Consider the following 19321-nt stretch of genomic DNA (forward strand, 5'->3'; position numbering starts at 1 on the left):
GTCTGTTGCACAAGGCGCAGCTGGCCTCGGGAAGACGCAGTACCTACTTCTACGAGTCAAGTTAGTTGAGGGCTGTCTGCCGAGCGAGAATACTGGCCCGTGCGCGCCGTTTAGCGAGTTTCGGGGAGGCGCGCCTGGATCTTGGCTGGGGCAGCTGGGATTCGGGAAGGTCGAGCGTAGCGGGTTTGCGCCAGCAGCTCTTGCGTGTTTTTTTGTTTACATTTTAGGCGCTCCGCCCAATCAGATGCCTGCACGGCCGACCCAAGCCCATGTCCACCCACGCCGACGCCGACGCCGACGCCCACACCCACGTTACACCTAGCCTAGCACACCGGGGAATTTGATCTCCAGAGACACCACCGCACAGCACTCACCACCACAACCCATCGACGTATACCAGTACTCGCGCCAGTCGTGTTCCCCAGCCATGTTTAGTTGACTTTGACCCTCTTCTCTACTTCGCCCACCACCACTACTTGCTTCCTATCGAGCGCGCTCCGTTAGCTGACACGCCCCGACCCGTCACGTCCAGCTTCCCCCCGCCATGGCTGGACCGCGAGCGGCGCGTCTGCAGGTCGGCTCTGCGCCCTGGATCGCCGAGGAGCGCTCCTCGGCCCTGCAGATCGCCCACGATGAGATTGAGGAGTTCACCTTCTCCGCCCGGAATGACTTCGAGTGGCTGAACGAGCACATGGCCGATATCTTCAGCGAAAACCAGATGTCAGTGGTGGATCTTGGGCCCGCGACGCGACTGGGTGGACTCGCTTGGCTAACGAGAGCGTAGAAATGTTGCCGAGATATTCAAAACACCAGGAAAGCTGCGCGGCAAGACGCCCAGAACCGTACGGAAAGCAAACAACACCGAGACGCGCGTGGTAAGTGGGAGCCCTCACCCTCTGTGTGGTTTCTTGGCCGGTCCGGATCTAACAGTACTAGCCCTTGTCGGACATCTTCTCTGCCACACCCAAAGGCGCGCCGAATCCATTTGCTATATCCAACGTAGAGAGGAATCAGACCTCCAAAGTACAGATCGCTGCCGACCCGATACCACAGTCTAGCCCAGTTAGGACCGACAAGCCAGCGGAAGCGGGCCCTGTGCCTCTTGTCGACTCTGGCTACCATGGAAGCCAGGATATCATGGAAGTTGACATGGAAGTTGACGATGTTGAACTGGCGGATGAGGAAGCTACCCAAGCTTTCAGCCCCAAGAGAAATGCCAAGGGCGACCACGTTGCTTTCCATGTCTCTTCACCCGTACGAGAGATACAGGAGACGCCAGCCAGGCGGTCTCCGGAACCGACTGCTACCGTGGACGCCATGGGCGATGAGTTGGATACCCAGTACTTTACCGCAAATGTCGCCAAGATAGTGTCTCCTGCAGCCCATCTGCCACATCATGAGAGCACTACGCCGGCTGGCTCACCTATCCGCTCTCTCACAACATCTTCGCCCAAGAAGACGTCTCCGATCAAGACATCCCCCATCAAGAACGCATCCGTCCTGACAGAGCAGCATGTGCTACAGCCGGCGTCGGAGCCAGCGGATGTGGACGCCGATACCGACGACGCCTCGAGGTCACAATCTGATGGATCGAGCCCCATCCGTCCCGTCGTACGGAAGAGCAGTCTGAACTTTGCTTCGTTGCCGGCGCGAGAGCCGATGACTCACAAGAGCATTGGAAATCGCATTTCGAGGACCAGCCACCTCGATCCTAGGATGAGCTATTACAACAGACCCACCGGTGGGAAGAGTCTCGGCAATGTCAGACACGAAGCCTCTGAGGACGACAACGAGGACATGGACGTTGACGACGACGAGGAGGATGAGGTGGAAGACGAAGTCGACATCGTCTCGCAGAAGCCTAAGGAGCAGACCGAAACCGATAGTGCGACCGCACACAACAAGACCTACACCCAGCGTCTCCAGGACCAGATCAGCAAACTAGGTCAGTCGCAGCCGGCACCACGCCGAACTTCCAAGTCCTTGGCCAATGTTGCAGCACCGATATCTCAGCAAGCTTCTGTGCCTATGCCAACAGCAGTTCCGGTGCCAGCTCCGCAGTCGCCCCCCAAGGCAAAGGTATTCTCGCCCAAGACTCATACCACACCGGGTGCCTTCCCTGAGGATGATGATGATGACAATGATGACTGGATCCAGCCTCTTGGCCCTCCCGACAATGCGTCCAACCTCTTCAGTCCCCGCCCCGGAATGCCTAAGAGTTATACAGCAGATGTGATGGAAGGAGTATCTGGTAAGGATACAGTGAGTGGTGGTGACTTTGCCGTGCCTAAGACGCGCTTGCGCAAGAGCCGCTCCAAGTCGCCGCAGAGACCGGCTATTCCGGAGAGAACTACGAGCACGAAGGGTCATCACAAGTCGGCTTCAGTGCCTTCCTTTCCCATCCACGAGCAGTCTGCGGATGACGACTTGACTCTCAAGAAGACGATATCTGTCTCGAATCCCACACTTGCTACTGTTTCAGAAGACGAGGTTACTGGTTCGAGCTCACCGCCAAAGTCGCCATCAAGGACACTGAGAGACAGCCCTTTGAAGCAAGTTAAGAACAAGCTCTCGTCCATCTTGAAGACTTCTAAAGGCCTGTTGGCTAGTAGTGCGGCTATCAGTGCAGAAGGGAAATCGTCACTGCTTTCGCCATCAACTCTCCGCCTCGGATTGCACGCCGGCCCGTCAACCATGTCTCTGGGGCAGCAATCTGCATTCGACTCGCAGCCTCTTTATCCGGATCTTTCTCAGAAGGCTTCGGAAGTCCCGGTCCCTGCAAGCCCTACTCGCACTGATGGCCGCAGAACAAGGGCCTCGATAGAGCGGGCAAAGGCCGAAGAGAAACGCAGAGAGAAAGAGGCCAAAGAAGCTCGACGCATGGCGGAGCAGATGGAGAAGCTGGAGAAAGCCCGTGAAAAAGAGCGAGAGAAGGCACGTGTCTTCAGCGAGGAACAGGAGAAGGTCGCTGCAATGGCAAAGCAGGTTGCTGCCCAGAAAGAGCAGGAGAAGAATGCTCCGGCCACTACGCCTGCACCAGCCAAACCAACCCGGACGAGTCCCCGCAAGGCCAAGGCTCAGCTCGAGGCAGAAGCAGAAGCCAATGCCGAGGATGATGTCGACATGGCCGATGCACCTGCTACCATGCCTCCTCCGTCCGTACCGCGACCAGTTGCGCCGGCATCTGCTGCCAAGGGTCGAGAAATCAAGAGGCCGACTAGACCAGTCAAAGAACCTGCTGCCAAAGCCAAGCAAGCGCCCACGGTCATCCGAGTCAACATGGGTTCTCAATATCAGCCTTCGAATAGTGCGCTGGCCTCGAACCTCGAGGACACTCTAGGCTCGGCAAGCTTCCAGCCCCAGCATAAGAGCAAAGCGAGCCAGGCCTCTCTCCACAAGTCCTCCAGCCAGAGCTTGAAGAGCTCCCAATCTGCTGGCAGGCCAAAGGCCCTCGAGTTAGCTGCGCGGAGGAAGGAGCAGGAAGAAAGAGAAGCTCAACGCAAACGAGACGCCAAGGCGGAAATGGAGCGAAAGAGGGCCGCCTTGCAAGAAGAGGAGAGGCGCCAAGAGCAGCAGCGAAGGCTCGAGGCTGAGAAACAGAAAGAGCAGGAGAGAAGGCAGGCTGCCGCTCGCGAGGAGGCCAAGAAGAACGCTCAACGGCAGGCGATGCTTGAAAAGGCAAAGCAAACACGAGCACCTCCCCCAGCAGCCCGGTCCGTCAACGGCCAACCTGACTACAAGGGTTCTTCACAAAGCGACAGTCAACCTAGCCGACCGCCGTCCCGTCTGGGTTCTACAGTCCACAAGTCTCAAGAGGGTTTGGGGCGTTCAGTGAACGGCGGTCTTGCTAATGGTGCTAAGGCTACCACGAAACGCCAACTACAGCAGGATTCAAAGGAGAGCAAGAGAATGCGGATGACGGACGAGTTCGATGATGTCGACACGGAGAGTCAACCGAGTCTCAAGGGTGCACCTGTTCGTCCATCTGGTGGCTTTAAGAAGGTAACTGCTGGGACGATGCTGTCGCAAGGTCAGAAGCCCACAAAACCTCAGGATTTGACCAACAAGTCCATGTTCCCGGCCGGCTATGCCAATGCTCCCCCGAGCGCTACCAGAGATCTGTTCAAGACCACCCTTACAGGCCAGCACAACGCGCAAGCGAAGGCAGCACATCCTCTGGATATGGCCCAGGTTTCGAAGTCCACGATTCCCTTCGCTGCCAACGCCAATCCGGCAGGCGCGGCACACAAGACGCCTGCTCGGCCCGTCGGAGGTATGATGACCAAGTCTACCGCGAAAGCAACAAGATCCTCGCCACGGTTCCAAAACGGCGAGCAGATTGAGCTTCCCGAGATCAACACCGATGACGAGGATGAATACGACGATGACGATCATAAGGCCATGTTCGCCTCATGGACCGACTCTCCTGCCCTCCGCCGGGCGCTGGTGGAGCAAGAAACGGTTGACCCAATGCGTGTCTTTGGGGCACCGGCGCCGCTCAACATGGAGGAAGTGTTCAGCAAGAGCAAAGACAGGTGGCACAAGTTCCGGCAAAGGACTTCCAGCGCCAACTGGAGTGGCTCTGACAGACTTACGGAGGACGACATTCGGAAGGATCTCGCAGCCAGGGATAAGCTGCGTCGCGAGGGAGCCTGGACGTATGAGATGGGCAGAGAAATGCTGTAACCTTGTAGGCTGCGTGAAAAGCGGTCATGTGTTTTTCTTGGCATTGGCGGAAGCAAGCTATAGGTACTCAGGCATCGCTATGTGGCGTTGTATCGTTTTAGGGGGGCGGGCATAGGAGAAGTCAGGAGATCGTCGACACAGATTGGCTAGGGGCGTTTATTGGGCAATTTGAGATTTTTCTAGGGCTCTGTTACGACAATGGATTATGGTTAGAGTGCACATATGGACATGCACGGATGGATACATGGCCTGCCGAGACAGGCAGCTGCCGACATTGGAATGCATTCGATTTTGGCCAAGCTCTATTTCTCTCCTTGGTGAATTACTCAAGCGGTCAGGGTCCCAAATGCACCGTGACGTTTTGCATGCATGCAGCGGATATGCATTCCGTGAGCCGGAGCCGCAGGTCTGTGACGTTGTGTAAAACTACCGATGCACTGTTCGCCTGCCATATGTACGTACCAGAATGTCGAGGCACTATATTCGCTACTCTTTGGTTTAGGTGATGTGCATGGTTTTGCGGTCTGGTCCACTCAGACCATTGTACTGGCAGCCAGACATGCTATCACTTGACAGATGTGGCAATGATCCGAGTAATTTGTTGAGGCTCAATCCAAAGAAACACGGCCCAGTGGCACCAGGAGTCGTCAACTCCGGGGCTCCGTGGCCATCCTTACCTCTTAGCTGGGCCCTCGTTATAATGATGCGGGCCCTCTTGCGCCCCCCGCATGGTAAAGTATTGACAGCTGTGGTGGATAACAAAAGCTATAGCTTGCTCGAGCTCCAGCTTGAAACCTAAGCTGGAAGAACTCGAGCCTCGCCTTGAGGGTATTCGTAATGCATGTTTTCTATATGCACCTCAACCACTATCCTGCCGCACCAAACGCTTTCTAAACATTAAGTTTCCTGTACGAAGTGCCTTCGAGAATTACCCCTATCCGCTCCAATTTACCTGGCTCGGCTTAGCTTTAGCTACAACTTCACCCAAAATATCATGCAGTCGTACGTCGTATTCGGCATATAGTACATCGTCTAGCAGATGGTGGTCAACAGTTCCACCTTTACTCTTCAATTGGGTGAACACTTTATTGCTAATGCGCATATCGTCGTGCAGTTTGATGAGCCGCTTCGTCTGTTCATCTAGGTCCAAAGTCAGCGATTCCGCTCCTCTGTGTCTCTCTCGCGAAATTGGCGTACATGAATACTCAATCGGTGACGAAGCAGCCTTGTTAAGTATACGATAATGTTGTATGGTCTGAGCCAGCCGATCGATCGGCGGCCTGAGCACCTGCACCGTCGACGACCGCCTCCGTCCGGAGAGGAACAGGCCAGGCGATTTCAAGGCGTCCTTCCACTCCCTGACCATTTCGGCGATGGCCTCGAGCGTCTCGGAGACCCCGGAGATCGAGCTGTCGGAGAACTGGGAGCCGGTAGAATGCCTCGTCGACGTCTGGGAGCCCAGAGACGTGCGGCTCGACCGCCGGCGCCCGAGCTGTGACGGCTGCCGATACAGCTGCGCCCTGGAGGCTTTCCGGCGCAGCTCGGAAGGCCGCCTCTTGAGCTCGCGGGAATCATACGAGGACTGCTGGCGCTCGAAGGTCTGCGATTTCTGTCTGTGAAATTTCTGCAGGGCTTTGCTCGTGAACGGGAGGGCGTCCAGGGGTCGGAAACTGTGACCGACGCTGAACCCAGGGTCGCAACGCAGGAACCAAAGGAGATACTCCCTCGTCTTGTCCTTGGACGAGCCATCGGTGATGGTGTTCAAACAATCGTCGACGGTCTTCCTGCTGACGCTGGCGCTGGCGCTCGAGCGGCGATTGGACGAATTGTGCTTCACGGGCCGCCGTCGATCCGGTGGAAGGCGGAACATGAGACCTGACACCGGGTCGGGACGACGATGTGCTAGTTGTGGTGGCAGTGACTGTAAGTGTGAGCCCGCGGACCGGAGGAACCCGTGAGCATCCTCGATGATTTTCAGGTCGTACTGGTGGGCCTCTCGCTCCTCCTCAGAACCTGATGATGCCGCGCGGCTCGCGAGAAACGCCTTTGCTTGCGAGTACGCTTCCGCGATCTCTGCTGGGCTTGGGCGAGTGTGCAGGCCGAGAATCACGCGCGCGTCCCAGTTCCAGTTTGTTCGGTTGTGGGGTTGTTGTGAATCCCACTCCCATAGTGAGCTACCGATACTGAATTGGTGTGGTGGCATCACATTGGGCGGGATGGTGTTTTCTCGTCAGCTTTTCCAGCGCTCAGTTGTGCGGCCACGAGTGAGCTATATGTAACGAAAGAACGCGAGGCTCCAGCTCGTGATGCGGCTGTGAAAACATGGCTTTTTACTGGGGGGCGGTGCAGTGGTTTGGAGTCGTTTCCTTTTATTCGATTTGCTGCCATTTCGTCTTACATACGACTGTAGCCTTATTACAGAAACGGTATGCCTGCCAAGGCGTACTTGCAGGAGAGCTGAAATCGGTACTTAGTCTGTTTTGTGGCTGTGTTGTGCATGTCGTTTAATGAGATGTCACTTTAAGGTGCCTGCCATACGATAACATATCTAACTTGGGTATTCTGCAATCAGTTGCTCAGGAAGAGACGAACACACACGCTATCGATGACAATCGAAGACAGTGTGATGGACATACCGTCCCACGAACAAAACTTATCCCAATACGTGACCCGTTCACTTGAAGAAGAAGAAGATTTTCACTTCTTACGATTCGAGCATCTTCAGCGGCTGAACATAGTGCAACTTCAGATCAGGCTCGTACGGCTGAAAAGCACGATCCACCGCCGTGGACAAGCTGAGCCAGACGAGCTTGATGATCTGAATGCTCTGCTCGAGAGGTACAGTATGGATTATCATCCTATATGGCATGTCCAGAAGCTCTGCTCACCAGCCGCAACAGCGATCGCGATACGGGATTATGAATACCTCCGCGGCCACGACAGCCTGGACAAGACGGAGACCCGGAAGCGCAAGCTGCTGCTGCAGCGCTTCTTCCAGACTCGCGGCGACTTCGGCGACCCCTTCCAGTCTCACTACTCGTCGTGCAGGGACGCGCACGGCGCCAAGATCGACCCGCTCCGGCAGGCGCTGATGCGCGTGCTGCCGGCGCAGCTGACCTACTCGTCGCACGAGAAGCGGGAGCGCAAGAAGGAGTACGCGGAGGGCCGGACGCCCAAGGAGGTGTCGGGGTTCGTCGACCGCCTGGTCCGGTTCTCCATCGCGCTGACGGGCGGCGCCTTGCTGGTGGCGCCCATGATCATCATGACGCTCAACCAGTCGCAGGAGAAGAGCCTGGTCACGGCGTCGGCGTTTGTCGTCCTGTTCGCCTTCCTCGTCTCCATGGTCTTCAGGGGCTCGAATATAGAAACACTGGCCTCGACGGCGACGTATGCCGCTGTGCTTGTGGTGTTTGTCGGCACTACGACGGGGGTATCGACAGCGCAGGTTACATAGTTAATTTGCATATACCATACATAGTATATACATTGGTATACAACTATTGACTACGAGGCTAAGTCAGGTCAAGTCGCTAGTAGGGCAAGTCATCCACACCCAGCTGTGGGGCCGGGGTGAGGACCCCGAGTATTGACAGCTGACCGGGCATTGGGGCGTTGCAAGTGCAAATGTATAAAGTAACTGGCAGATGACGACGACGCAAGACCACCAACAGGTTCCGTGCGCCTGCACAGCAGCAGTTGGATGGCAGTCCGTCATCCGAGGTTTCGACACTCATCCGAGTGGCCGTGGCTGCTATAGAGTTTCCTGCAGAATATGTTTGCTGACGTCGGATGAAATGCACAGGTGGGCTGGTTGGGATTGACGTCATGCGGGCGGTTGCCCGGGGCTTTGTAAACATCAACCCACCATCACCACCACCACCACCTGCACCACCTCTGCCGTGCAGCAGGGGGTCCGGCGGCTTGCCGTGCTGTTATTGACGAGGCACATGGCAGGGAGGAGGAACGCAAGACCCGATGTCAACGGCAGGCAGTTTGCGGCACCTATCGGCTCGAGTCTAGACCGCCAGATGGGTGCAACGTCTGGGCATCTGCGCCTGTCCCTGGAGAATTCCATAGTCGACAGTCCCCACCGTTCGTCATGACCTATGTCGCGCGTTGGTCTTGCTTGCTTCTGGGTGGTTATATTCACAGCTGTTATGGAGTGCGGAGTGCTCTGATGCGTCTGAGAACGCGGGGCAGGCTCTTTCAGCTCGGTGATCCATGGATAGGGATGGGCTCTGGGCGCCTGGGCTGTTCTGCAAGCTGGGGCGGCCTGCTCGAGAAACCATCGAGTCCGGCCTGTCTCTCGTGTCTGTCTGTTAGACGGGGATATTTCGCGCACCCCTACTTCACTGCGGCCTCTTATTCGTAGGGTAGAGAGGGCCTACTGGCCGTCGTCATCATCATCACCTCCTTCTTCATCTTCATCTTCCGCTCCTGTGGCAGACTGTTTTGTTCAACTTGCTCCCACACGCAAAAGATCGAGAGAAGGTTCACTTCGAGGTCACCAGCCCACCCGTTGTAGCCTGTAGATCCCCCTCCAAGGCTCTAAGCCCCAAATCCCCAGGTCTGCTAGGGCCCGAATCAGTTACCCAGTCACGGCTAGTCACTGCTAAGTTAGCCCCCACCAGCCTACCAACCCACCTACCCATCTGCCAGGCCGCCACCTGGGCACTCGGCCAGGTACACTGCCCCACTTGCAACGCGGCTTGACTGCTGGAGAGGCGATTGTCATCTGTTGACTTTCTTGACATCAGTCGGCGCAGCAGCACATACTCCATACTCCATACTCCATTCTCTTGAGCCTTCCACCTCTCTCTCCCCCCCTCTACCTCACCTGTGCTGCCGCCCGGCTTCATCCCCGACTTTACACCTACCCAGGGCCTTAAGCGTTTGATTTCGGCGTTTGGTATTTGCATTTGATTTCCCCCCCAAGGTTATCGCAGGTCTGCCCAACCCTAATCACCGGCTGCGCTCGTTCACGACCACCATCGTCCCTCGCCCCGACGCTGCGTGTGCGCGCAGATTCACAACCTCGACACCCGACGAATAAAGACTGCCGAACCAGCACAACTTTAGGAATCAGGTCCCCAACCCGAGACAGCTGCCTGCTAGCCGCGACCTGGAGAAGTTGCTAGTCCTCGCAGGGACCCGCTTAGCCTCTCTCTGTCCGCCGCTCAGCTCCTGACCACCGAATTTGTTTTGGACGGCCCTCCCGGGAAGCATCCACGCATTTCTTCCCACTACTTGCGCCGACTCCTGAAAGATACTTCACACACCCCCGTTCGTCGCAGTCCCAAAGCTCTTCTGCCCTGTAGTTCTTGGGAGCTCTTGGGATCTGCGTCGGCGACGGGTTGTTGCGCCAAACCGAACATATCCCTGTGCAGAAATGAGATAGCTCACCTCGACGACCATCTCACAAACTCTACCTTCACAGCGGCAGCAGACTATTCGCCATGCCCAAGGTAGACGCAACCCGCAACTACTATGCGGAGCTTTCGCTCCCGCCCTCTGCCTCGGCGGACGACATCAAGAAGCAGTACAGAAAACTTGGTAAGAATCTATCCAGCACATGTGACATGTTGGGCACCTGGCTGACTGTGATTCTGCAGCAATGCAATGGCACCCCGACCGGAACCGTGGCAGGGAGGAGGAAGCTTCCAAAAAGTTCCAGATAATTCAGTCGGCATTCGAGATCCTCACCGACCCAACCCAGAAGCGGGAGTATGATACGGCTCGAAACAAGACCAGCGCACGATTCTCCGGTTCGTCTGGTGTCAGAGGCAACCCTTGGGCAAACGCAGGCGCCGAGTGGGCACCGCCGCCCAAGCGAGCAGGGCCGACTGCAGCGGGAGCAAAGACACAGCCAAGACCGACTCCAGGCGCTGCGCGATATAGCAATTGGGGCACCGGTGCCGCTCGTCCTGGCAATGCCTCCCAGAAAGAGAGTCCCACGTCGGCAAAGGCGCACTACGAGGCATGGAACAACATGCGCTCGAGCTCGCAGAGGAAGCCACCGCCCACTCCGGGACGCGCTCCCACGTCTGCTGCGCGGGACTCCAGACCCCAGTCACGAACGTCAGACTCGGAGGGCATTCCACGGACCACTTCACAGCAACAGAAGGCGAAAGCGTCTTTTGGAAACACTACCAGAAGAGCTGGCTACACCCCCCGATCGCCGGGCCTAGGAGACGAGCCGCCTGTCAAAAACAACAATTACTTCACGACTCGATCTCACACAAACATCTTCAACGAGGCGAGCGCTAGCGATGCCCGCCAGAACCAGCGAGCGTCGGCCGCGCCGGATCCTCTGGCCCAGTTCAGGGATAAGCCTATGGATGATCGTCAGAGTACCCCGTACACTACACCGGGCGGAGAGAAGACAAGTCTCTTTGATGAGGGCGCCAACTTGGGCCGTAGTCGGAGCACTAGGGCATCTGCGCGGAAATCTGGTGTCGACGCATCGGGCACCTTCCCATTCCCACAGCAGAGGAGCTCGAGTACGCCACGGACAAGCTCTAGCAACGACGGTGGTTCCGAGGATTCCACAAGGGTCAACACGGGCACGGATGGTCCCAGCCGGAGGACCTCGACCAACCACAAACCCTCCACCCGTGCCAGTGACCGCTATAGACCCAAGTCAGCTGAGTCAACAACTGCAACCGCCGGCCACGCATCATCAGCTGCGGCTGGTGCCAGTGGTAAGTCCTGACTGAGTGCACGAATTCGGATGAAAACTAACGGCCAGCAGCTTCGGCCTCAAACGGCACGGAATCTCAGCAACCCGGAGACTCGTCAACGTATGCCACCTTACCCACTATATCCTCACCTGAACCCTATCCTACGAAGCCTCTAAACTCTGCAAAGTTCCAGAGTGTGAATGCGGCTGCCTACGCTGCCATGTTGAAAGTTCCAACTCGCAGCAGCGCTCCAAGTGTAGCAGCCAGGAAAGGCCATTCAAACCTGTACCCATTTGAGAAAGTCCTCAAAAAGAACATGAGCAGCCTCGTGGAAAAGAAGTGCGGATCGACTCCCGTCAAGAGTACAGAGAAAGGTGTCAACAAACACCACAAGATCAACTTCGTTTCAAAGTGCGACAGGCTTGGATATGATACTGACAGCGATACCCCAAACAGCTTTGCCTTCGACTCCAACCAGAGCGCTGCCGGCCAGAAGAGGTTTGCAAGTAGCAGTGCCGATAACATCAACACGCAATTTGTCAACGATGAGAACCTGGAGTCATCATGGGAATTCAAGGCAGGAGGCGTTTCGCCTGATGATGCTCCTACACCATCCGCTAAATTGCGATCGCAGTCTGGGAGCCGTCTAGGACGACGCTCGCCTACCAAGATTAACAGACGACCTGTACCACCCAGACCTGAGGCGGGGCAAGGCTCGGAAGATACTACGAAGGCCGGCTTCTCAGCTGAGGACTGGGGTGAGAAGATAGGCTCTGAACACTTTTTCCCTCAGCCAACTCCGAGCGCCTCGGCTTCACCCACAAGACGAACCAACTCGCGGAAAAACTCCAAGCCGGTGAAGGTGACCAGAGGTGGCTCGGCTGGGATTGTCGATGAAGACGATGAGATTCCTACCGCCACGAGAGGTTGGCAAGACGAACCCAAGCCCGCAGGCGCACAGAGCCCCATGGCTATGGACATTGACACGCCTCCTGTGGAGAAGAACGACGATACGCCCAAGGTGTCACAGCCGAATGGGGTCCGGAACATCCACGTTGAGCCCAGCCGGCCGGAGTGGAGAGCAGGCGACCTTAACGGCAACCCTCCGCCACAGCCCCCACGTCCTACTCTCAACACAGACGCTTCCGCGGGAGTGCCGTTCGTCGGGAATCCTGTCATTCAGTCAAAGTCCGCCCCTTCGACAGCGAACCCGTATGCCAACCTGAATGGTGGATCAGAGGATTCGGAGGAGTTCAGAACAACGTTCAGCGACTTCAAGAATGTCGAACCCTTGGCCGATCCGAAGCCCACGGGCCTCCAGTCGTTTGCTGACCTGAAGACTACGCTGCCTTTTGAAAGCCAGCCTTCCAGCACAGTGCCCCTGGATAAGGTTCATCCAGTTCCGCCCTTGGCCTTTCCAATCGCGCCTACTGCGCCGCGCCTGCCTCCTACCATGGCCATAACGGGTATCCGACCTAGTGCTGGCCAGTGGAGGAAGTATGCTCAAGAGTTTTACGTCTATATGGAGAAGTGGGAGTCGTTCAACCAGAAGGTACTTGACCACTTTGCGGCACGTCAGAAGCAGATGATCACACGTCGACAACAGCATGGCCGCGTTTGGCTAGATGCGATGCAGGGTAAGGACGGCGCAAGCGTCTATCTTGCGGACCTTGAGCAAGACCACGATGTACGGAAGCAGTGGGCACGGGCTTGTGACGACCATCAAGCTCGCATTCGTGAGTTCATGGCTTTCAGAGATCGGGTCAAGTAGGTCTTGCAGTCCGAGTTGGGTGAGTGGAACGAGAAACTCCTCCTTGGCAGGGATGTTTCCGGCGAGTGGCCTACTCGTTAATTCACTTGGTTCCGAGCAGCCCGGACATTCTCCTCATGAAGAAGCCATTGTCAAAACTCGACTGAAACGGGAATATCGAGGTCATGACTGCCCTGTCGACATCAGGCTTTTGCGAGGCGCATATTCAGGGATACATCCCAATAGAACCTCGTAAGCTCGATGGCACTATGATTCAGAGCAGATTTGACATGTTGGATTTTGTACAAAATATGAAGAAGGCTATGCGGTTGGGATAGAAGGAGATAGCCGACATTTCCGAGGATGGCACCTATGATTTCGCTACGATTTCCCCAGTCCTCGTTCGTCTTTTACCTGGGTGCCTTGCCAAGGAAAAGACGAACCGAGTCCATGGCAGGATACGAGCTCACGAGGAACGAACAACAGCGGATTTCTACTTGTTACACGATACCACCTTAGCAATATTCAGCTCCTGACATGGGTGGTGAGCAACTGCTCGGGTTCCCCCTGTTTGGAGACGGGTCGTCTGCCAGTGCTGCGTATGTCGAACACCGATTGGCTTTGACAAAAAGCAACTTGGAATAGTGTGATGGGCTGCTCACCTGACTCTGGGCGAGCCCATGGAGCAGCTGCCGGGTTGTGATGAGAGATGTGGCAAGGACGACCGTAATGAACTAATGGGAGCCTTCGGACTTCAGACTAGTTAGAGACAAATAAACAGCAGTCTCGCATAGTTCCCGTGTGTTTTAATGATACTTCGCTGGCAACAAGCATTGTCACTTTTACTTGCTCGACAGCCTTACTGCATATATAATTCTTAGGCTAGGACTCAGACTGTCGCAGCCGGGATCCCAGAGTTAGCCTTCGTATTCCTTTAACGTGTCCAACTCACAGTGACACGTGCTTTGAAGTCGACAATCTTCGTCGACGTGGGAATTTACTAGCAGAAGCTTTAGCTGAGAGGACGGAACTATATGGAGGATAGTTGTCCAAGAGTAAAGGAGGCCGGCGTGCAATGACTACATGCGTTGATTTATCAGGCTGTGTGAGCCTAGGTTTATGTGGACCATCATAGATACTATCTCTACCTAGTGCGCAAATGTTTGGAAATGCAACCCGGTTCCAGCAATCCTGATGAATTCGTCGCTTTCGACCTCGTATGGGAGATTGCTCCAATTACATCGTTCCTGGGTCAGTCTTTCGGTCCCGAAGGGAAGTGCGTCTGGGCCCTGATGGGGCTTACCACCGCTAAACGTGGACTATATTTGTCAGCGCTAACTATACGGCGGAGACTTTCACACCGGAATCCGCTCCTCACTTTCGATAGAGCCAGACAGTAGCTTACAAATTGTTCAATCAAAGGCGGCTGGATCATAGACCGAGATTATGGAACAATCGCCGCCTTCTACCACTTTGGAGGCCCTTTGCTGGGTCTTAGGATCCTATTATTCAAGCAGTATCATGCAAGCCACCGGGGTCATATGGCATCCGAGATCCAGAAGCGCGTAATCAGAGGAAGGCAGCTCTCGCTGCATGACGAAGCATCGCGTATCGGCAACGATTTCATGATGACGATGGAGACCTGTCGTAGAATGTATGGCGAAGTCAATCCTCGTCTGAGTGATATAAGATGAGAGATCTTATCAGATAAAGTCATTCCGTTCAAGGCATAGACAACTCTCCCGTGACACAGAGAAATCAAACAGCAGTCTTACAGACTCACTCGACAAGTTTACCATCACCCCCAAGGCCTTGTTAAACAGAAGAACTCCACCATGGCAGCTCCCAAGCAACCTCGCAACATCACAGTCGTCGGCGGCGCCGGCTCCGTCGGGGCGCCCATCGTGGCCTCGCTCCTCGCGACCGGCATCCACCAGGTGTCGGTGATCACGCGGGCCGAGTCTACGGCCGAGTTCCCGGCGTCCGTCCGGGTACACCGGAGCGGGTACGCCGACGAGGACGCGCTGGCCGCGGCGCTGGCCGGCCAGGACGTGTTGGTCCTGGCCCTGGCCTACACGGCCTACGACGCCCAGGTGCCGCTGATCAAGGCAGCCGCGCGCGCGCGCGTGCCCTACGTGGTGCCGTGCGAGTTCGGCTCGGACGCCACGCACGGCGCGCTCAACGCCGAGATCGCGCTGATGCGGGTCAAGAAGCCGTACCGGGACCTGGTCGAGTCGCTGGGCGCCAGCGCCTGGATCGGCGTCGTCAACAACCCGTGGTTCGACTTCTGCATGCGCGGCGGGTTCCTGGGGGTGGACCTGAAGCGGCGCACGGCCACGCTGCTGGACGGCGGCCGCGTGCGGGCCAACTTCACGACGCTGGGCCGGGTCGGGCGCAGCCTGGCGGCGCTGCTGAGCCTGCCCGGGCCCGAGCTGGCGCGCCACGGCAACGGCTGGGTCTACTTCAGCTCGTTCGCGGCCAGCCAGCGCGACATCCTCGACAGCGCGCTGCGGGCCACGGGCACGGCCGAGGCCGAGTGGGCCGTCACGCACGGCAGCGCGCTCGAGGTCCGCACCCGGGCCAAGGAGGCGACGGCCAGGGGCGACCACATGGCCGGGGCGGGGGCGCTGTTCGCGCTCATGTTCAGCGACGGGTTCGGGGGCGACTACGGCGACAAGGTCGTCGACTACGCGAGGCTGGGGCTCGAGCCCGAGGAGAGCCTGGATCAGGTCGTCAAGGAGTTGGTCGATGAGCTGGGAGCGTAGACGGGGGTAGTTCGGAAATACAATGTTCTTGGAAATTCATGGACTCTACTACCCACGGCTGGGCGATACTCGTGCCTGATTCTGTTGTTCCTCCTTTAGAAAACTCATTCCATGATCTACACCTATACCCAGATGAGGACATCTTGCTACATTTTATATGGTCGTCGGAAAGAAGCGCCAAATATTCAATCAAGACGTGCAGTTGCTGTACAAGTGCTAGGTTCTTACTTATATCTCACATTGGGGTTTGCTAGTATTAGAGTTATAGTTGAAACTCGATTATACGCTAGCACCATAACACGATTATAGTGATACCACACATCGATTGCCAAGACCGTACCGAGGCTCTTCGGCTTTTCACGACGCAGCCTTTACATCGTGCTGGAGTTATAATAACGCATAGAATCACTGCTCCCTCTCGCGTCACTTTACCGTTGCACAATTCACCACCATACGAGGCAGATTTGAGATATAATAGCTTTTTACGAGTTTGAATCATTCGCATTCCGCAAGCTTTCGTAGCTTTTAGCGGCCGCATGTTTGCACTAGCTATAAGTGTCGATAAAACCCTCCTCTGGCGTTTTCGCCCAGTCGACCCCCCAGTAATCCTCATGAATGGCCATTCAAGCTCATGGCCTAACTTTCATGCCAGTACCTATGCATGTGGAACGTGGAAAAGAAGCAAGTCGTCATCAACCAACCCCCCCTCTGAGGCCACTGTCGCTATTATTACCACTCAATCGGGTTCTTGATCTCCTCACCACGGTTCGTGGTGGGCACAGGGGCAGCCTTGGCGGCCAGCTTGCCGCCCTGACCCTTGCGCTTCAGGTAGGCGCTGCCATCGACCCAGGGTGTCCGGGCGGTGGCCTTCTTCTCGTAGTCCAGGATTTTGTCCTCCATCTGGAGGGTGAGGCCGATGTCGTCCAGGCCGTTGGTCAGGCAGTGCTTGCGGAACTCCTCGACGTCGAACTTGCAGATTTCCTTGCCGTCGGCGTCGCGGATGACCTGGTTGGGCAGGTCGACCTCGATCTCCTTGCCGGCGTGCGCCTCAGCGGCGATCTTGTCCAGGTCGCCCTTGTTGGTGATTGTGATGGGCAACATGCCGTTCTTGAACGTGTTGTTGAAGAAGATATCGGCAAACGAGGGCGCGATGACGCACTTGATCCCGAAATCGAGGAGAGCCCAGGGAGCGTGCTCGCGAGAGCTACCGCATCCAAAGTTGGGGCCAGTGACCACCAAGGTCTTGGCCTGGGTGTAGGGCTCCTGGTTAAGGACGAATTCGGGGTCGGGAGAACCGTCATCCTTGTATCTCCAAGCGTGGAAGGCCGCTGCGCCAAGGCCGGTTCTCTTAATGGTCTTCAAGAACTGCTTGGGAATAATGGCGTCGGTGTCGACGTTGGCTCTATCCATGGGCGCAGCGATACCCTTGTGAACCAAAAACTTGGGGAGACCCTGGCCACCTTCGGCCTTCTCGGCGATGGAGTTGATGCCCGGCGAGCTGTCTTCCGGCTGGTCGCCAATCTGTTCCCTGGCATCCTCGTCGTACTCGACTCGCTCGTCCACGTGTGCCTTTCCTGAAGATGGCGTGGCCTTGAAGGCGTCAATGTGGGGGCTGGCCTTGTACTCGGTCAGGGTGCGAACATCGGCAAGCTTTCCGACGATACCAGCTGCGGCAGCCATGACAGGTGACATCAAGTGTGTCCTGCCTTGAGCACCTTGTCGGCCCTCAAAGTTTCGGTTGCTGGTGGAGGCGCATCGTTCGCGAGGCGACAGGATATCGGGGTTCATGCCGAGACACATACTGCAGCCAGCCTCTCTCCACTCGAAACCGGCGTCGGTGAAGATCTTGTCCAGACCCTCGGCCTCAGCCTGCTCCTTGACCAGGCCGGAACCAGGTACGATCATGGCACGGGTAACATTGTCCGCCTTCTTCCTTCCCTTGACGACCGAGGCGGCTTGTCGCAGATCCTCGATTCTCGAGTTTGTGCACGAGCCAATAAAGACCTTGTCAATGGTAATGTCCTCCATTTTCATTCCCGCGGTGAGACCCATGTACTCCAGCATCCTGCGGGCAGCGGCCTGCTTCTCCTTTGTGCCGAAGGACTCGGGGTCGGGGACAACGCCGGTGATGGCGACGACATCCTCGGGGCTGGTACCCCAGGTGACGGTGGGGACAATATCGGCGGCGTCAATCTGGACGTCGATGTCGTACTTGGCGTTCGAGTCGCTCTGGAGGCTCTTCCAGTAGGAAACGGCACGGTCCCAGTCAGGCGAGGGGAACTTGGGGGCGAGGGGCTTGCCCTTGAGGTACTCGAAGGTAACCTCGTCAGGGGCGACCAGACCAGCTCGCGCACCGGCCTCGATCGACATGTTGCAGATCGACATACGGGCCTCCATACTCAAGCTCTCAATGACGGAGCCGCAGAACTCGATAACACAGCCAGTACCTCCGGCGGTACCAATCCGTCCGATGGCGTGAAGGACGACGTCCTTGGAGCTGACACCGGGGGCCAGCTCGCCATTGACTTGTATCCTCATGTTCTTGTTTCTCTTGGTGATCAAGCACTGCGTGGCCAGCACGTGCTCGACCTCACTCGTTCCGATACCATGGGCAAGGCAGCCGAAGGCGCCGTGCGTCGAGGTGTGGCTGTCGCCACACACCATGGTGGTGCCGGGGAGGGTGAAGCCCTGCTCGGGCCCGATGACATGGACAATACCCTGGCGCTTGTCGCCGAGGCCAAAGTATGTCACGCCGAAGTCTTTTACGTTCTCTTCGAGAGTCATGCATTGTAATCTCGAGTCCTCCTCCTCGACGAAAGTGGAAATGTCCTTCATGCCCTTCCGGGACTTGGTAGGAACATTCTGCAGGTCCGTGTTAGTCTCGATCAAAAGCTTGGCTGGAGAGGGCTTTTGGCTCATACGTGGTCTGTGGTTGCCAGGGTGCAATCCGGTCTCCTGACTTGCCGGCCGGCATTCCTCAGGCCCTCGAATGCTTGCTATTCTGCTTGTCAGCCAGACGTGTTCTCGTGGGATGCTCCCGCGCGTCGCGCGCCGGAGCCGCTATGGAGAGTGGCAGAATGTGGGGCCCATACCGGTGATGTCACTTCGTGAACAAGATGTCTGTCTGGACAAGCTGTCAGTAACCAAACCCCCGGACAAAACCTTCGGCGGGGTCTCCCATACCAATGTAAAGCAAAATCGTGCCATCCAGCTTCTCATCGACAATGTGGGCAGACAGGATCTTGTCGTAGAGCGTCTGGGGCGCTCCTGCGGTGGACGGCATGGCGGGCAAGCTACTGCTCTGAAAGCGCCTGGCTGTGTAAATAGACTCGGGCGGCTTGGTTCTGATAGCAACAGCGAAAAACGAGGCTCGCACCACGGGGGGAGTTTTGTGCGGCTTGGGGGCACCTCGACAGCTCTGGTGAAAGGGAAAAGGGTAT

At 56.6% G+C, this 19321-nt stretch overlaps 6 protein-coding genes across 6 annotated transcripts; 4 read left to right on the forward strand and 2 right to left on the reverse strand.

Annotated features, from left to right (window-relative positions):
- Positions 1–544: 544 nt before the first annotated feature.
- JN550_002219 (uncharacterized protein) lies at positions 545–4686 on the forward strand (the record flags this gene model as incomplete). The annotated part of the gene is made up of 3 exons (XM_049313490.1): positions 545–720; positions 785–875; positions 937–4686. The coding sequence occupies 3 exons, from the start codon at positions 545–547 to the stop codon at positions 4684–4686; spliced, it is 4017 nt and encodes a 1338-aa protein (XP_049175510.1).
- A 934-nt stretch (positions 4687–5620) lies between these two features.
- Positions 5621–6889, reverse strand: JN550_002220 (uncharacterized protein; the record flags this gene model as incomplete). The annotated part of the gene is made up of 3 exons (XM_049313492.1): positions 5621–5638; positions 5693–5826; positions 5884–6889. The coding sequence occupies 3 exons, from the start codon at positions 6887–6889 to the stop codon at positions 5621–5623; spliced, it is 1158 nt and encodes a 385-aa protein (XP_049175511.1).
- A 402-nt stretch (positions 6890–7291) lies between these two features.
- JN550_002221 (uncharacterized protein) lies at positions 7292–8140 on the forward strand (the record flags this gene model as incomplete). The annotated part of the gene is made up of 1 exon (XM_049313493.1): positions 7292–8140. The coding sequence occupies one exon, from the start codon at positions 7292–7294 to the stop codon at positions 8138–8140; it is 849 nt and encodes a 282-aa protein (XP_049175512.1).
- A 2002-nt stretch (positions 8141–10142) lies between these two features.
- Positions 10143–13137, forward strand: JN550_002222 (uncharacterized protein; the record flags this gene model as incomplete). Its single annotated transcript, XM_049313494.1, has 3 exons — positions 10143–10239; positions 10299–11387; positions 11438–13137. 3 exons carry the CDS (start codon positions 10143–10145, stop codon positions 13135–13137), a joined length of 2886 nt encoding a protein of 961 aa, XP_049175513.1.
- A 1814-nt stretch (positions 13138–14951) lies between these two features.
- On the forward strand, positions 14952–15881 carry JN550_002223 (uncharacterized protein; the record flags this gene model as incomplete). The annotated part of the gene is made up of 1 exon (XM_049313495.1): positions 14952–15881. The coding sequence occupies one exon, from the start codon at positions 14952–14954 to the stop codon at positions 15879–15881; it is 930 nt and encodes a 309-aa protein (XP_049175514.1).
- Positions 15882–16610: 729 nt separating this feature from the next.
- JN550_002224 (uncharacterized protein) lies at positions 16611–19164 on the reverse strand (the record flags this gene model as incomplete). The annotated part of the gene is made up of 4 exons (XM_049313496.1): positions 16611–18743; positions 18803–18877; positions 18974–19005; positions 19065–19164. The coding sequence occupies 4 exons, from the start codon at positions 19162–19164 to the stop codon at positions 16611–16613; spliced, it is 2340 nt and encodes a 779-aa protein (XP_049175515.1).
- Between the last annotated feature and the right edge of the window lie 157 nt (positions 19165–19321).

Source organism: Neoarthrinium moseri (assembly GCF_022829205.1).
Source record: "Neoarthrinium moseri strain CBS 164.80 chromosome Unknown scaffold5_Wmoseri_CBS_16480, whole genome shotgun sequence".
In the NCBI taxonomy this organism is placed as follows: Eukaryota; Fungi; Ascomycota; class Sordariomycetes; order Amphisphaeriales; family Apiosporaceae; genus Neoarthrinium; species Neoarthrinium moseri.